Source organism: Mastomys coucha, unplaced genomic scaffold (genome assembly GCF_008632895.1).
Source record: "Mastomys coucha isolate ucsf_1 unplaced genomic scaffold, UCSF_Mcou_1 pScaffold9, whole genome shotgun sequence".
NCBI lineage: Eukaryota > Metazoa > Chordata > Mammalia > Rodentia > Muridae > Mastomys > Mastomys coucha.
Genome location: NW_022196915.1, coordinates 107,060,046 through 107,074,068, shown reverse-complemented (window position 1 = coordinate 107,074,068; position 14,023 = coordinate 107,060,046). Strand labels below are relative to the sequence as shown.

Here is a 14,023-nt window from a genome sequence, read left to right as displayed (position 1 = left end):
TTTTTTTGAGACAGGGCCTCTCTAAGTAGACCTGGAGCTCACTCTGCAGACGACACTGGCCTCAAATTCAGAGATCTGCCTGTCTCTGCCATCCAAGCACTGAGATTAATCGTGTGCACCACCAAGTCCAGCTGGTGGCAAGTATCTTTACCCATTGAACCATCCTGCCAGCCCCAGGAAAGAAAATCTTACTCTTTCCCCTAAGAGTATGATCTCTCAATCTTTCACCCAACTCTTCCATGGAGAGGCTTCTCCAGCTCCATCTAATGTTGGCTGTGGTCTCTGCATCTCTTTCCACTGGCTGCTGGGTGGAGCCTCTCAGAGGACAGTTATGCAAGCATAACAAGTATCATTAATAGTGTCAAGGATTGGTTCCTATCCAAGGGATGGGTCTCAGTTTGTGCCAGTCACTGGCTGGCCATGCCCTGTCTGTATCTTTGTCCTGTGCACCTTGTAAGCAGAACACACTTTTAGGGACAAGGTTTTGTGGGTGGGTTGCTGTCCTTATCCCACCATTGGGAGTCCTGCTTGGCCACAGAAAGTCACCATTCCAGGATCCATATCCACCCACTGCTAGAAGAGGACAGGGACTCCGCAGGAAGACTAACAGAGTCAACTAACCTGGACCCTTGGGGGCTCCCAGAGATTGAACCACTAACCAAAGAGCAAGCACCGGCTAAAACTAGGCCTCCTGCACATACGTAGCAGATGTGCAGCTTGGTCTTCATGCAGGTACCCCAACAACTGGAGTGGGGGCTGCCCCTGAATCTCCTGTCTGCCCACAAGTGGATCCCACTCCCCTAACTAGACCACAATGTCTGGCCTCAGTGGGAGAGGCTGCACCTAGTCCTTCAGTGACTGGATGTGTTGGGGGTTCTGGGAAGTGGAGACACCCAGAGGGGGCTCCCCCTTCTCAAAAGAGAAAGGAAGGGAGGAATGGAGGGAGAATCTGCATGAGGGAAGATCTGGAAGGAGGAGGGGCCGATACTGGGATGTAAAGTAAATAATAAGTTTTTAAAAAGAATATGATCTCTATATTATGCAGTAGAAAAGTATCCAATGTTCTGAAAGCTTGTGCTATTTTAGTTCTTAGGTCTGAACTGACATTGAGGAGCCAAATACTTAACAGTTAAAAGCATGAAGGTGAACTGTCATCATTCTTAATCATTTAGCACTACAAGGCCACTCAGTCCAAAACCAACCAGCATGCGGCAGCTAACTGAAGGAGTCAAAACTTTTATACTAAACGGCTATACTAGCTGTGCAGAACTACACACTCTGATCAGGGATTCACTCTATTCATGCAGTCACATACCCCTAGAAGCTAAAAGCAGCAGCTGCTGCAGGAACAGTCGCCCTTTATTGTTATTGTTATGGTCTTTAAAACTAACAAAATAACACACAGAAGCGGGAAGAAAACCAGACACCTTCACAGCACTCAAAGTTGTGCATAAAAATGTTTTCAGGAATGGGGCTATAGCTCATTGGTAGATTTGGATATGCGCCCAGCATATCCAAATTCCTGGGTTCAATCTCTAACACTGCAAAAAGTAAAAGGATATCAGTCAGGTGTTATCATATAGTTCCTAAATGTACTTCAGCTGGACCTAGTAGCAGCAAACTCCTGTAATTGCAACAGTCCTGTAAAGCAAACTATTTTGTACTTGAGTTTAAGACCCCCTAAGACCCCCATCTCAACGATATTAGGTTCAATGAACTCACATTTCTCTGTTAGGAAATTAAACATAAAACTCTGCCGTTATGGTTGTGGTTACTGTTTTTGAGACAAGGTCTTTCTCCACATAGCCCTGTCCTAGAGCTCATTATGTAGACCAGGCTGGTCACAACAAAAGAGATGAACCTGTCTCTGTCTCTGAGTGCTGGGATTAAAGGTGTGCCCAGACACCAAAGGCTTATACAACAATTTTAAGGAAACAAAATAGTGAAATCATCAGTCAATCCATACTGAATTAATGTAGGATGAGGATTTAACCGTAAAAGTTAAGACTATGTGGCACTGCATATATTACACTGAGCTACACCTGCTTCATATTCTGCACTCAACCAGAACAAGACAGTGTTTCCTCTAAGAAATCCAAAATCTCTTTCAAGGGGAATACATAAGCAAGCCATCCCTGTGCTACAGAGGTGGGGAAGAAACAGCAGTCCTATCAACAGCATCAAGGACCTCTCTGCTCGCTTCTGCCCCTTAGGAAACAGAGTGGCATGTCTTATGTTCTCCTGTCCCGTTCCTGTACTGAAAAAGTAGACCCCTAGGCCATGGGTCTACGAAGGAAAGCCTTTTAGGGATGACCAAGTCCTGGGTGCAGCGTTCTCATGAATGGTTTAGTATTCTCAAAAAAATAGGCTAAAGAAGATCTCTCGACCCTTCCACCAAGTGAAGACATACATACATATGGAGGAGGAAGGAAATGAATCCTCCTCACCAGACCCTGAATCTGTCTGTGGGCACCTAAAACTTTGATTTCTCAGCCTCCTAAACTGTGAGGTAAATTTCTGTTTGGAAAAGAGGGAAGGTGTGTTTGAAAACAATTACCATCCAGACTGAAGTAATAAAAACTTAAACTGTTTACTAAGCAGAATACCTTCCTCCTGAGAGAAAGGGGAAGATGTTTTGTCTCCATAACAGCTAGTTAAATTAGAGGAGAGCCTAGAAACAAGACCCCCTTCCTACTGGCTAATGGAGTAGCTGAGAACAAAGACAAAATTCCAACATTCAAATATGATCTGTCTTGCCCATTTCACCTACCCAAGTTAAAAACCTCAAAGGACCAGAAACTTCAAAAAGACACTTAAAGACCTGTGAGACAAGACAAACCACCTACAAATCCACTCATCTCTAAAGTCTGTGTCCAATGTCACTTCTCTGCTGCTTCCCCACAAGACTCTAATTCACAAATGTTTCCTCATCTATGATTTCTAGGTATGTGGACCATATCTTTCCATAACATCAGATTTTATTAATAACCTTCTGTTCTCCAGTGGCTGACAGAGGAGGCAGGAATGTATTTCTCTAAGAAACTCTGAATACAACACACATTCACTGTTCATTTAAAGACCAAGTACTCGTTTACAAAGGTTGGCTACTGAAATATTTAACAGAAAAATCCAGTGTGCCCGTGGGATCTCACTTTAGGTCTGAGCTCTCCAAAAGGAGGCAGAAGTTCCAGCTCTTCCGGGTACCACAGTTAATGGGCGGTTTGGTAGGTATTATTGAACACTGTAACATAACATGTTATAGATACACGTTTGTTTCTTTTTAAAACGATAGTGACCATGTTACCGCCACACAGGATAGCCTACAAACCTAAAGAGAAGCTGCAAAACGCCATGAAAACTTTAATAGCCTCCCTAATACTCTAAAACAACCTCAAAATTCACAACTGCGGTACAGCTGAGAGTCATAAAATAAACACCAGCCTAAAATTTTAGTAAATAAGCCTATTTTACACAGTGTAAACGTTTTCTTAACTATTATTTGAAGTGTTAAAATTAACGGTTTCAGAGAGACCCTCGATCCTACAAATGGTTAAGTTTTAGTAACTTTAACAAATAATGGTGTATTGTGATGCTCTACACCTTATAACCTAAAAGCTGCTATCAGCTGGTAAACTGAAAAACGTGTGGGCGGTTATCCTAAGAAACCAACATTTCCAAGATCGGTTCTTTCTCCCGCTGTATGCTGCTTTTTAAGTGTTTAAAGTCATCGAGGAGAAACTCATTGGGGGGGGTCTCTTAAAATTTTTATAGCAAAAAACAACAAGAACAAAAACATTTAAAGGCCAGGGATTAAGTGTATCTACAACTAGTCTTTATTAACGCAGTTTTTAATGAGGGTTAGAATGTGTCACAATCCACAGGTTAAGTAATCAACTGGTATTCTTGAAGTTCGCTATCAAAGTCCTAGAGAGAATAAGCCTTAGTAACCAGGAGTTCCAGTAAAGAGCAATGAAACAGGGAGCTATAAAATTTAAGTTACTAGAAGTTGTCCCTGGGTTGGGAGCGCCCCGTATGGGCAGCGGGTCACACGGTTCCTGCGTGCAGGCCAGTCCAAGAGCGCTCCGCAAGCCGCTGGGGTCCAGGCAGGGCGCATCGAGCTGCAGCTGCTAGCCCGCAGGGACAGGCAGAGCGCTGAGAGCCCGGTGGCCGCAGGTCCCCCGCCCGCCACGGTTCGGGAAAGCGACCCCACCCACAGCTACGCCCCCTCCCGCTCCTAGAGCCCGCTGCCGTCGCGGGCAGCCCGACAGGCCTCTCCCACCTTGCACTCGTTGCTCTTCTTCTCTTCGGTGCAGAAGTTGACCGGCGCCAGGCCGGGCAGGTAGAAGGCGCTGCCCGGGCGCGGGCCTGGGACCGTCCCTAGCAGGAGCAGCGACAGTAGCAACAACCGCGAGGCTCGCGCTGGCGGCGACGCGGGCGGCCTGGAGCTCATGCCGGCGGCTGTGAAAGGCGGGCGGCCGAGCCGAGGGGACGACGAGGAAGGTGGGGGGGCTCGGAGATCACCTCAAGGCCCGAGCGCAGAGAAGGCCCGCCCGCAACGGCTAGTTCCGGTTGCGCTAGGAGACACCGCGGGCCCCGCGACAGAAACCGAAGCGGGCCTTCACGGAGCATGCGCGGCACGGCTTGCACATGCTCAGTGCGGGCGCCGCAAGCGCAGCGGGCTGTTTCCGGGCGGGGCGGAAAGGAGATCCGCGTTCTGGGTTTTCAGCTCTCGGGCTGGGTGACTTCCGCCTGCGCGCTTCCCGCACCTACAGTCGGGTTCCAGGTTCCACCGTGGCGCTTCTCGGGCGCACCTCTTTTCTGCCCTCTGTAACCTCACACACGCCAGTCAACTCAGGACTGACGAACCAAGCAAGTACTTTGCTGATGGAGACTGAGTTGGTCGATGAGGCAGAGCTCAGGGGTTACCTAGTTGGAGCCAGAGTAAGGGAACAAATGGAAAGAACGACTCGTAAATCTTTAAACAGCTCTTAGAGGTCATTTGCAAGAATAATTCCTAAGCATCAGGAATGTTGGGACATTCTTGTGTGGGACAAGTGTGCACATAATAAATATATCTTTCAGAAAGCCGAAATGAGATTAAGTGGGAGCAGGTAGTGAATACAAAGTAGCATTGGCATGTTGCAATGAAGATACCGGGCTTAAGTAAAGCGGTTATGTCAAGGAAGGCTAGAATCACTCTTCGACAAGTTGCATAGCTTTTCCCATTTTTGATGGGAAATGGTTATGTCTGTATCCGTTAGTGCGCAAACATTCAAGCTCAAGGAGGAAAAAATAAGTTTAGCATAAAAAGCCCATGTAGTTTTGGACTTCAACCGAATTCTTCTCCAGAGTGCATCGTCTTAGAATATAAAACAAACACTAAGAGTCCTGGATGGCTGTGACCCCCAAATTCAAGAAAAGGCAAGTTCAGAAAATAGGTAAATTCAAAAAAGTTTGTAGTCTCATGGTATTAAAATTCTGGGTGTTCATATATTCCCCCCAAAGTTTATTCAAACTTTAGCACCTACAGAAAGGGCTACTGACATAACCAAAAAAGGCTAACATCAAAGGTAATTTGATGGCTTTGGAACACTGTGATCTAGCTTTGTGTCCCTGGGCATGGGTCCATCACAGGAGAAATGAAAGTAGGAAGACAACAAAAGGATGCTCACCCTCCAAGAGTGGTAAAGATTAAATTAAAACAAAACAAAACAAAAACAGGCCGGGCAGTAGTGGCATACGCCTTTAATCCCAGCACTTAGGAGGCAGAGGCAGGTGGGTTTCTGAGTTCGCGGCCAGCCTGGTCTACAGAGTGAGTTCCAGGACAGCCAGGGCTACACAGAGAAACCCTGTCTTGAAAAACAACAACAATACACACACACACACACACACACACACATATAAAATGATATAGTAGTTGTCCCAGGCGGTGCTGACCACTTTTACAACAAAAGGAGCAGTGTCCGCACACACCCTCTCAAATACATCCACACACTGAACTTTGGGCGAAGTCCTAACAACTCCCTTTGTCGAAACAGGAAGCAGCTGTTGTCTCCAAATGGAAAAAGGGAGGATTAACTTGCCCTCCTTACCTATTTTTCTGATAGTACCAAACTTGTCCTTCACTACCGCAGCTCCCGCCCCAACTTTGTCATTACTATCTTTTTCTACCTCTGATAACACCTTCGCCTCAAACCTCGCTGTCCACACGTGCTGCTGGCACGCTGCTCGTTGTGCCACTGAGTCCTTTTGGTGGTCTCTAAGCTCCTAACTACCACGCTAGGCCACTCTTGGTCCCCTCAGCTACTGTGCTAAGAGGGATAATGTAGAACGTAGGCGTCCCCGATTTCGGAAACGACCGTGTTTATTGTTCGCTGTCTTACTTCCCACGGCTGCAGGGGCCTGGTCTCTGCATCTTCCAACTCTATAGCCGGGCCCGGAGAGCCGAAGGCGAAACAAACTACAAAGTGTTCATTCAGCCCTGGTTGCCGGAGGACACAGTTTCTGGACCTGAATTTAGGATCGCAGACTTCGGCGCTAACGCCTGAGGGTTTCCGGAAGCTGCATTAGGCCGCCCGCCTTCACAGACCACCACAAACTTAGGACCTAGAATCGCTCCCCAGGATGGCCAGGGATCCTCAGTAAAGAACCCACGGCGACCTGGCGCTTCGTGCCTCCAACCCGCCAGCCTCAACACTCTGGGTAAAGCAAATAAAAAACCCGGACAACTGGAGTCCTTGAGAATGAAAACGACAACGGGATTCCAGACGGCCCAGTCGCTCAGAGCTCGGACGGGGAGTACGCAGGGCGGGTAAGCCAACTCCTACAACGACACGTCACCCAAGTCTGGCCGCTTCTCGGCTGGTGGGCGGGGCGACCTCTACTTCCGGATCCGGCCTCTTCCGAGTAACGCCTCACCTGTGGTTCCCTAGGTTACCTGGGGGCGGGGCGGGGCGGGGCGGAGAGATCCAGGGTTGGGTACCTAGAGCTCCTGGTTGGTGAGCGCTGTTAAGGAGAAATGCATCCAGAGACGCTTCCCAACTAGGTAAAGGGAAATTTCCTCTGCATTCTCACACATACGGTGACGCAACTTTCTTCAGACCACTGATAACTCTGGATGGAACAAAACCTGAGAAATGTGATTTTTTTTTCCTATGTTGCACACTGCATTTGACAGTTCGGAGAAGCTGAGGAAAGAGAAGGGAATTTTTGGTTTGGTTTTTGGTTTTTTTATTAATAATTGGTATAGATGATGAAAAAAGGTCTGAGAGGGATGAGCAATGGCTAAACAATTCAATATACTTTGACCTTTATACTCAAAATGGCTAAGATGATACATTTTATTATGTATGGCTTGCCACAGTTAAAACTCAGAATTCTTTTCCCCCCACTCTTTTCTGCTGAAATAATTTAGATGTCCGTTTTTTCGAATTTCTCACATTGTATGAATGAGATGGCCAGATTTAACAAATATACAAGTACCCATAAATGTTTTAATTTCAGATGCTCAATCAGATATTACACAGGAAATACATGTATATTACTTGACCATCCTGCACATGGGTGGAGGCTAAATGATTGGAAAGTGCCTTATACTTGAAAAGAGTGTGTATTGTATTTTAACTAGCTATATGCCTATAAATGAAAGAGTAAGATTTTTCTAGAAGGGAAAAAAAATCCAAATCTTCATTTCCTGACAGAGTATGTCATCAATGACAGGTCAGAATATCACACCCAAAATATTCCATTTGGGCATAAGAGACAATTCTGGGTTAAAGGCAGCAGAAAACTAGTGTGCACAAGATCGTCCTCTTTTTTGTCTAAGTAGAATAGAGATTTGCCTTTATAGAAGTAGGGGTAGAGCCTGCTGGACTAGGCCTGCAACCCCATCCACTTGGGAGGTTGAGACAAGGATCACAAGTTCAAGACCTGCCTGAGATGCAGATCCCTGAGTTTGAGAACAGCTTGGGAAACTTAATGAAACTGTGTTTCAAGAAGTTAAAAAAAAGAAAAAAGAAAAAAGAAAAGGAGGGGGCTTAGTGGTATAGTGCTAGCCTAGCATGTGTTAGGTCCGTGATTATTTGGCCAATAGAATCAGAAGCACCCACCCCACCAAATTTTATGATAAACTGTAGCAATCTAATCTACCACACATTTCCTCATTGCTGCCCCAGTGTACTGCCTGTGGATCAAAACCTGTTTGAAGTAGTCACTTCTATATGATGTGTGGCTGCCTGTTAAAACAGGAAATATTTCTGAAAGAACAATGGCTTCTTTTGGTTTTCATTTCTTTCTGTGAAGCCCTATGCATATAAAATCATGAATAAATATATTTTCCTGTCAGTTTGTTAATTAGTAATTGTTGATTGATTATAGACCCCAAATATAGAAAGGGTAAAGAGGAGAAAAATCTATCCTCTATAGTATAATTTGGACGTAACATTGGCCTTGAACAAATAAGCTATAAACACTGCCCAAAGAGGCCAGAGTCAAGTTATGAAGTCTTGAGTTTTAAGATAAAGAATGGGGTAGGTGTGATGACACACACCTTTAATTCCAGCACATGGGAAGCAGAGGCAGCAGACCTCTGAGTTTAGGCCAGCTTGGTCTAATACATATCTAGCTAGACCATGTCTCAAAGCAAAACAAAAAAGATAAAGATGGTCCTAGTGTTAGCATTTTTTTCCATTGCTGTGACAAGATTCCTGGGGAAAGCAGTTTAGTGCAGGACAGGTTTGTTCTGGTTTATGCTTGCAGAGATTTCAATCCATGATCAGCTGGCTCCATTGGTTTTGGTATGGCAGAGGGATGGTGAAACAGAGTTGCTCACCTCATGGTAGCAAGGAAGGAGGGAGGGAGGAAAAGGGGTGGGGGAGGAGAGCAGGAAACAGAAGAGGGACATCAGGAAAAGATAAGACTCCTAGAAACACTGTGATCTACTTCCTCTAAATAGGCTCCACCTCCAAAGGGTTCCTCTGCATCCCAATGATGCTGTCAAATTACTCACCCATCACCCTAGATCAGTTCAGTGTTGGGGGACACACATTGAATAGCTTTTGTGAACCAGGGCACGATTCAGATTGCAGGTAAAAGACCACATGGCTGGAACATAGGCAGTCACAGAGGGTTAGAATAGACAAATATATGCCTAGCACAGTGCCTAAAGCTTGTTAATACATTTATTAGGTCCCCAAGTTGTTTATTTGGGAGCAAAACCAGGCTAGAGCAGGCATGGAAACTCCATCATTACTTGGGAGCAAAAGGGGCAAAGAAAAGCCCTCAGGAATTACATTTACACTGGAGAGCTCTTATTGTCCAATTACCTACCTCTCAACGATTGGACTCATTGAGTCTCCAACACACCAACCTTTAAGATGCTTTAAATCTAAACCACAGCAGTCCCCAAATGGACTTTGTGGCCATTTGAATGAGAATGGCCCTCATAGGCTCATATATTTAAATACTTGGTCCCAGTTAGTAGAACTGTTTGGGAAGAATTAGGAGGTATGGCCTTGCTGGAGGAGATAAGTTGCTGAGGGTGGGCTTTGAGGTTTCAAAAGCCAGCCCTTCCCAGTTAGCTCTTCCTTTCTCTACCTCCTAATCGTTCATAAGGATATAAGCTCTCAGCTGCTGTTCCAGTGCCATGTCTGCCTGCATCATGCTCCCTGCCATGATGGCCATGAACTAACTCTGAAACCATGAGCCCCAAATTAAACACTTTCTTTTTTAAGTTTTCTTGGTTATGGTATCTCTTCCCAGCAATAGAAAAGCAATTTAGTGGCTTATAGATCAGGATTATTTGGTCAGCATAACCTAGAAAAATTATATTTCAGTTTGATTATATGATCAAACTACCTAAAAGAAAAAAAAGACAGTTGTCTTTCATCTGTTCAAAACAAACAAACAAACAAAAAAATCATCCTTGACTGATCTTTGCACCCTACACATTCATACAAATGTATTGATAGAACTAAATATTGGTTGTAAGGTTTATATATTACAGAATGAAATACCAAGAGGGCAGCCCTTACAGGATTTACCCTCAGGGATGCTAAAACACTGAGACTTGCTGTTCCAGCTCCCTAATCGATCCTACCTCAAACTGATGCTGTTTCCAGAGACTTGCTTCCAGAACAGCTTCAGGAAAGATTGCTGATCCCAGATGACTTTAGTTCATCCAGCCTTTCAAACTGTTCCAATCAGGACTTCAGTTAAGGCCTGAACTTTCTCAACACAGAGACTGGACAACAAGTGATGCCAGCTAGCTTTCTTTTCACGTAACCATTTTCCAGTTTCCTTTTGGGTCCCCAAACAGGAATTTCTCATCAATATTCATCAAGAAGCAATTATAAAGAGACTGTCATCCCAGTCCCTGAAGTTGGGGTGGATAGTTTTGGTCATTTTATAAATTATAGATATGTTGCCATTTAAGGAATGATGTACAAATAATTATAGTCTTGGACAGGGAGGAAACTAGAGAGCTTAGACTTGGAGATTTCTATCTTTGCTCTTTCTTCTTCTCTATACTTCTTCCTTAAGTAAGGGAAAGGGGGATATAGTAATATTATAAGAAGTTAGACAAATAGGGATGGATTATTAAATCTACTCTTGAACAAAAGCACTTTATAGCCACATCTTACATTGGTAGAGATCTTTATATTCTGATATAGAACTGAAGTTATATTTTCTTAAATTAGTACAGAATTTTGTAAATGATATAGGTTTAAGGTTTTCACTGGCACAAATCTTTGTATATTGATACAAAATTTAAGATTTTGTTACATAATATAAGTATGTTTCAACTCTTAGGCATCCTGCCTATGCAACTCATAAAATCACAAGGTTTAGTCCCAGTCCTTTTAAAAACTACTACAAACTGTCTAAGATAATCAAATAATGCAAGTCAGTAGTCAGTCAATCATTGTATTTATTTAACAGTTCTTATTTTTAGCCCAAACAAACTCAGAAGAAGTCAATTTGTTTTTAGTATTTGACACACACACACAGTCTCTGAGCATTACGTGGTCTCAAGGTCTCCAGTACCAAGGCACTCTTTCCATCTGGAACTTCCTATGGTAGAATTGATTGTAGCTTACAGAAAGAGAGAAGGCACTACATGGGAGCCACAGGGGACTCTTTCTAAGGGGTATTAGAAATGGCTTTCAGAATTTGAGCCTGAGCTTCATACTCCGGGAGAATACAAAAACAGAGTTTTGCTCTCTGTTGGCTCCTATCAGGAAGCAGGTGCAATAATTAAGAGTTCTGACAGGATTTCCCACTGACTTCCTTACAAGACAAACCACATGCCCTTTAAAAATCTCTTCCAATCTGAGGTTGAGTGGTGGAATTTGCCCAGCAGTGAGGAACACAAGGCTGCCCCTGTGACTGCCAGAGCAGAAGCTCACAGTGGATGGTGTTGTTGATATTATTACAGAGAGTTAGAATGGTACTTTCTGATGGTCATGTCCCATGGAACTGTAGTGAAGAGAGTGAATCCAAGGCTACTGGCCAGTCCAGCTCCTCACAGCACTAGCTGCATTCCTCTTCCTCACCAAGATCATGTTACCCATGGAAGCACAGATGCTAGTCAGATATTCATTCCTGTTGTACCACTACATACTGATGCCTTTTTCTTCATATTTTTTGAAGGACAAAGTAGATTGAATTCGAGGCCTCACACATGTGCAAACCAAACCAACCAACCAACAACAACAACCCCCCAAAAAAAACCTCAAAAGTCCTTTCCTTTACCTTTCTTCCCCTTTTTGCTTTTGTTTTGTTTCGTAACATTTTATTTATTTATTATTTATTTATTTATTTATTTATTTTATTTATATGAGTACACTGTAGCTGTCTTCAGACAAGCCAGAAGAGGGCATCGATCCCATTACAGATGGTCATGAGCCACCATGTGGTTGCTGGGAATTGAACTCAGGACCTCTGGAAGAGCAGTCAGTGCTCTTCACTGCTGAGCCATCTCTCCAGCACTCCTTTTGTTTTTTTGAGACCATGTTTCTTTGTGTAGCCTTGGCTGTCCTGTAGATCAGATTGGCCTAGAACTCAGGGATCTGCCTGCCTAATGCTGCATTCAAGACATGTAACAACTGTCTGTACAACTTTTTCCTGATGCATCTGGAACTATCAGAACACCGAATTAATGCCAACATTCTCTCTCACATTGGGGTAGTTTTACAGATCTTTAAATGAATCATCTTATAAATGAGGCTGTGAGCAGTAATACTAGCATTCTGTTTGCGGCCTTCTGTCACCCTGGAACTGAATCTTCTAAATATATTTTACTAATATAGCATATAATTAGCACAGTTTCTCTGCACAAAAACAGACTCCCACAAAAATCAACCTCTTTCAAATGGCCACTAAGAAGAAAACGTCAAGAGACTAGGATAGTCTTGTCACAGATTACATTGTCAATGGTTGATAACAACAGCACGTTTGTTCATTAGGAGATTACAATCTAAAATTTCACTGAGTGGCAAAGACCTATGTAAACAACATAAAATATTGGAAACATTTTTTTTATTTTCCCTGTCCTTGTGCCTCCTGATACAAAAGATGGTTTGGATGACTTTTAATCCCTTGAGAAGGTTCTTAAATTAACTGTGTGTGGTGGTTTGAAGAGGAATAGGCTCATAGATTTGAATGCTGGTCATTAGGGTGTAGCACTACTTGACAGGGGTTAGGAGGTGTGGCCTATTTGGAATAAGCAAAGTCTTGTTGTAAGAAGTGTGTCACTACGGGTGAGACTGGGGGCTTCTGGAGCCCATCCAGTCTCAGTGGTTCTCTCTCTCCCTGCTGCCTGTTGGTCCAGTTGTAAACTCTCAGCTACCATGTCTGCCTGGGTGCTTCCATGTTCCCTGCAATGATGATAATGGGCTGTACTGGCTGGTTTTGTGTGACCACTTGGCACAGGCTGGAGTTATCACAGAGAAAGGAGCCTCCCTTGAGGAAATGCCTCCATGAGACCCAGCTGTAAGGCATTTTCTCAATTAGTGATCAAGGGTGGGAGGGCCCCTTGTGGGTGGTACCATCCCTAGGCTGGTAGTCCTGGGTTCTATAAGGAAGCAAGCCAAGCAAGCCAGGGGTAGCAAGCCAGTAAGTAACATCCCTCCATGGCCTCTGCATCAGCTCCTGCTTCCTGACCTGCTTGAGTTCCAGTCCTGACTTCCTTTGGTCGTGAACAGCAATGTGGAAGTGTAAGCTGAATAAACCCTTTCCTCCCCAACTTGCTTCTTGGTCGTGATGTTTTGTGCAGGAATAGAAACCCAGACTAAGACATGGACCAAACCTCTGAGATGGTGAGCCAGCCTCAATTAAATGCTGTCCTTTATAAGAGTTGCCATGGTCATAGTATAGTGCCTCTTTGCAGCATAGGACACTGACTTAGACACTGTGCCTAAATACAGTAAGTATAGACTGGCTGGCTGGAACAGCACGCTGAAAGCTTGATGCGATTTAGAGGACTTTTAGGGACACTTTTGACCTTGCACAATTTGGGCAGTGTGCTGATCTTAGACCCTCACACCCACTTCAGCCACACTCCACTATTATGGGCACCACTTGAACTCAGTGGTAAGAGGGGCAATCTCAGTGACCCTCGAGCTTCAGATAATGGGGACTGTGCTCCACTTCAAGGGTTACAGGGAAAAAAACTGCATGGAACGCAAAAGGAGGAAAAGCATTCAGTGAGCATTCGTATAGAGCTTTACTGCCATTATAAAGTGTATAATTTTAAAAAGACCAATAAAACCCCCCTTTTTTTTTTAAGATACCAGCAAAGTAAATTTAAGGGTTGTGCATGTGGTTCATTTGTCAGGAAGACTGTTTGCCTAGCACTGAGGAAGCCCTGAGTTCAATCCTCAGTACTCCATAAGCCCATACTGTAGTTACAGCATTGGGAAGTGGAGGCAGGCAGGTCAGAAGTTCAGTGTCATCCTCATCTACATAGTGAGTTTGAGGCCAGCCTGGGATACTGAGACTGACCTCAGGGGTTGGGGGGGGGGGG

The 14,023-nt window shown here is 44.3% G+C and overlaps 1 protein-coding gene across 1 annotated transcript in view; it reads right to left on the bottom strand.

The window, feature by feature from the left end:
• Tm9sf2 (transmembrane 9 superfamily member 2) overlaps nucleotides 1-4,749 on the bottom strand; it is a 49,977-nt gene extending 45,228 nt beyond the window's left edge. The window contains exon 1 of the mRNA XM_031362979.1: nucleotides 4,280-4,749. Coding sequence (XP_031218839.1) covers nucleotides 4,280-4,450 — 171 coding nt within the window. The 5' untranslated portion in view covers nucleotides 4,451-4,749. The remainder of the gene's footprint in view (nucleotides 1-4,279) is intronic.
• Between the last annotated feature and the right edge of the window lie 9,274 nt (nucleotides 4,750-14,023).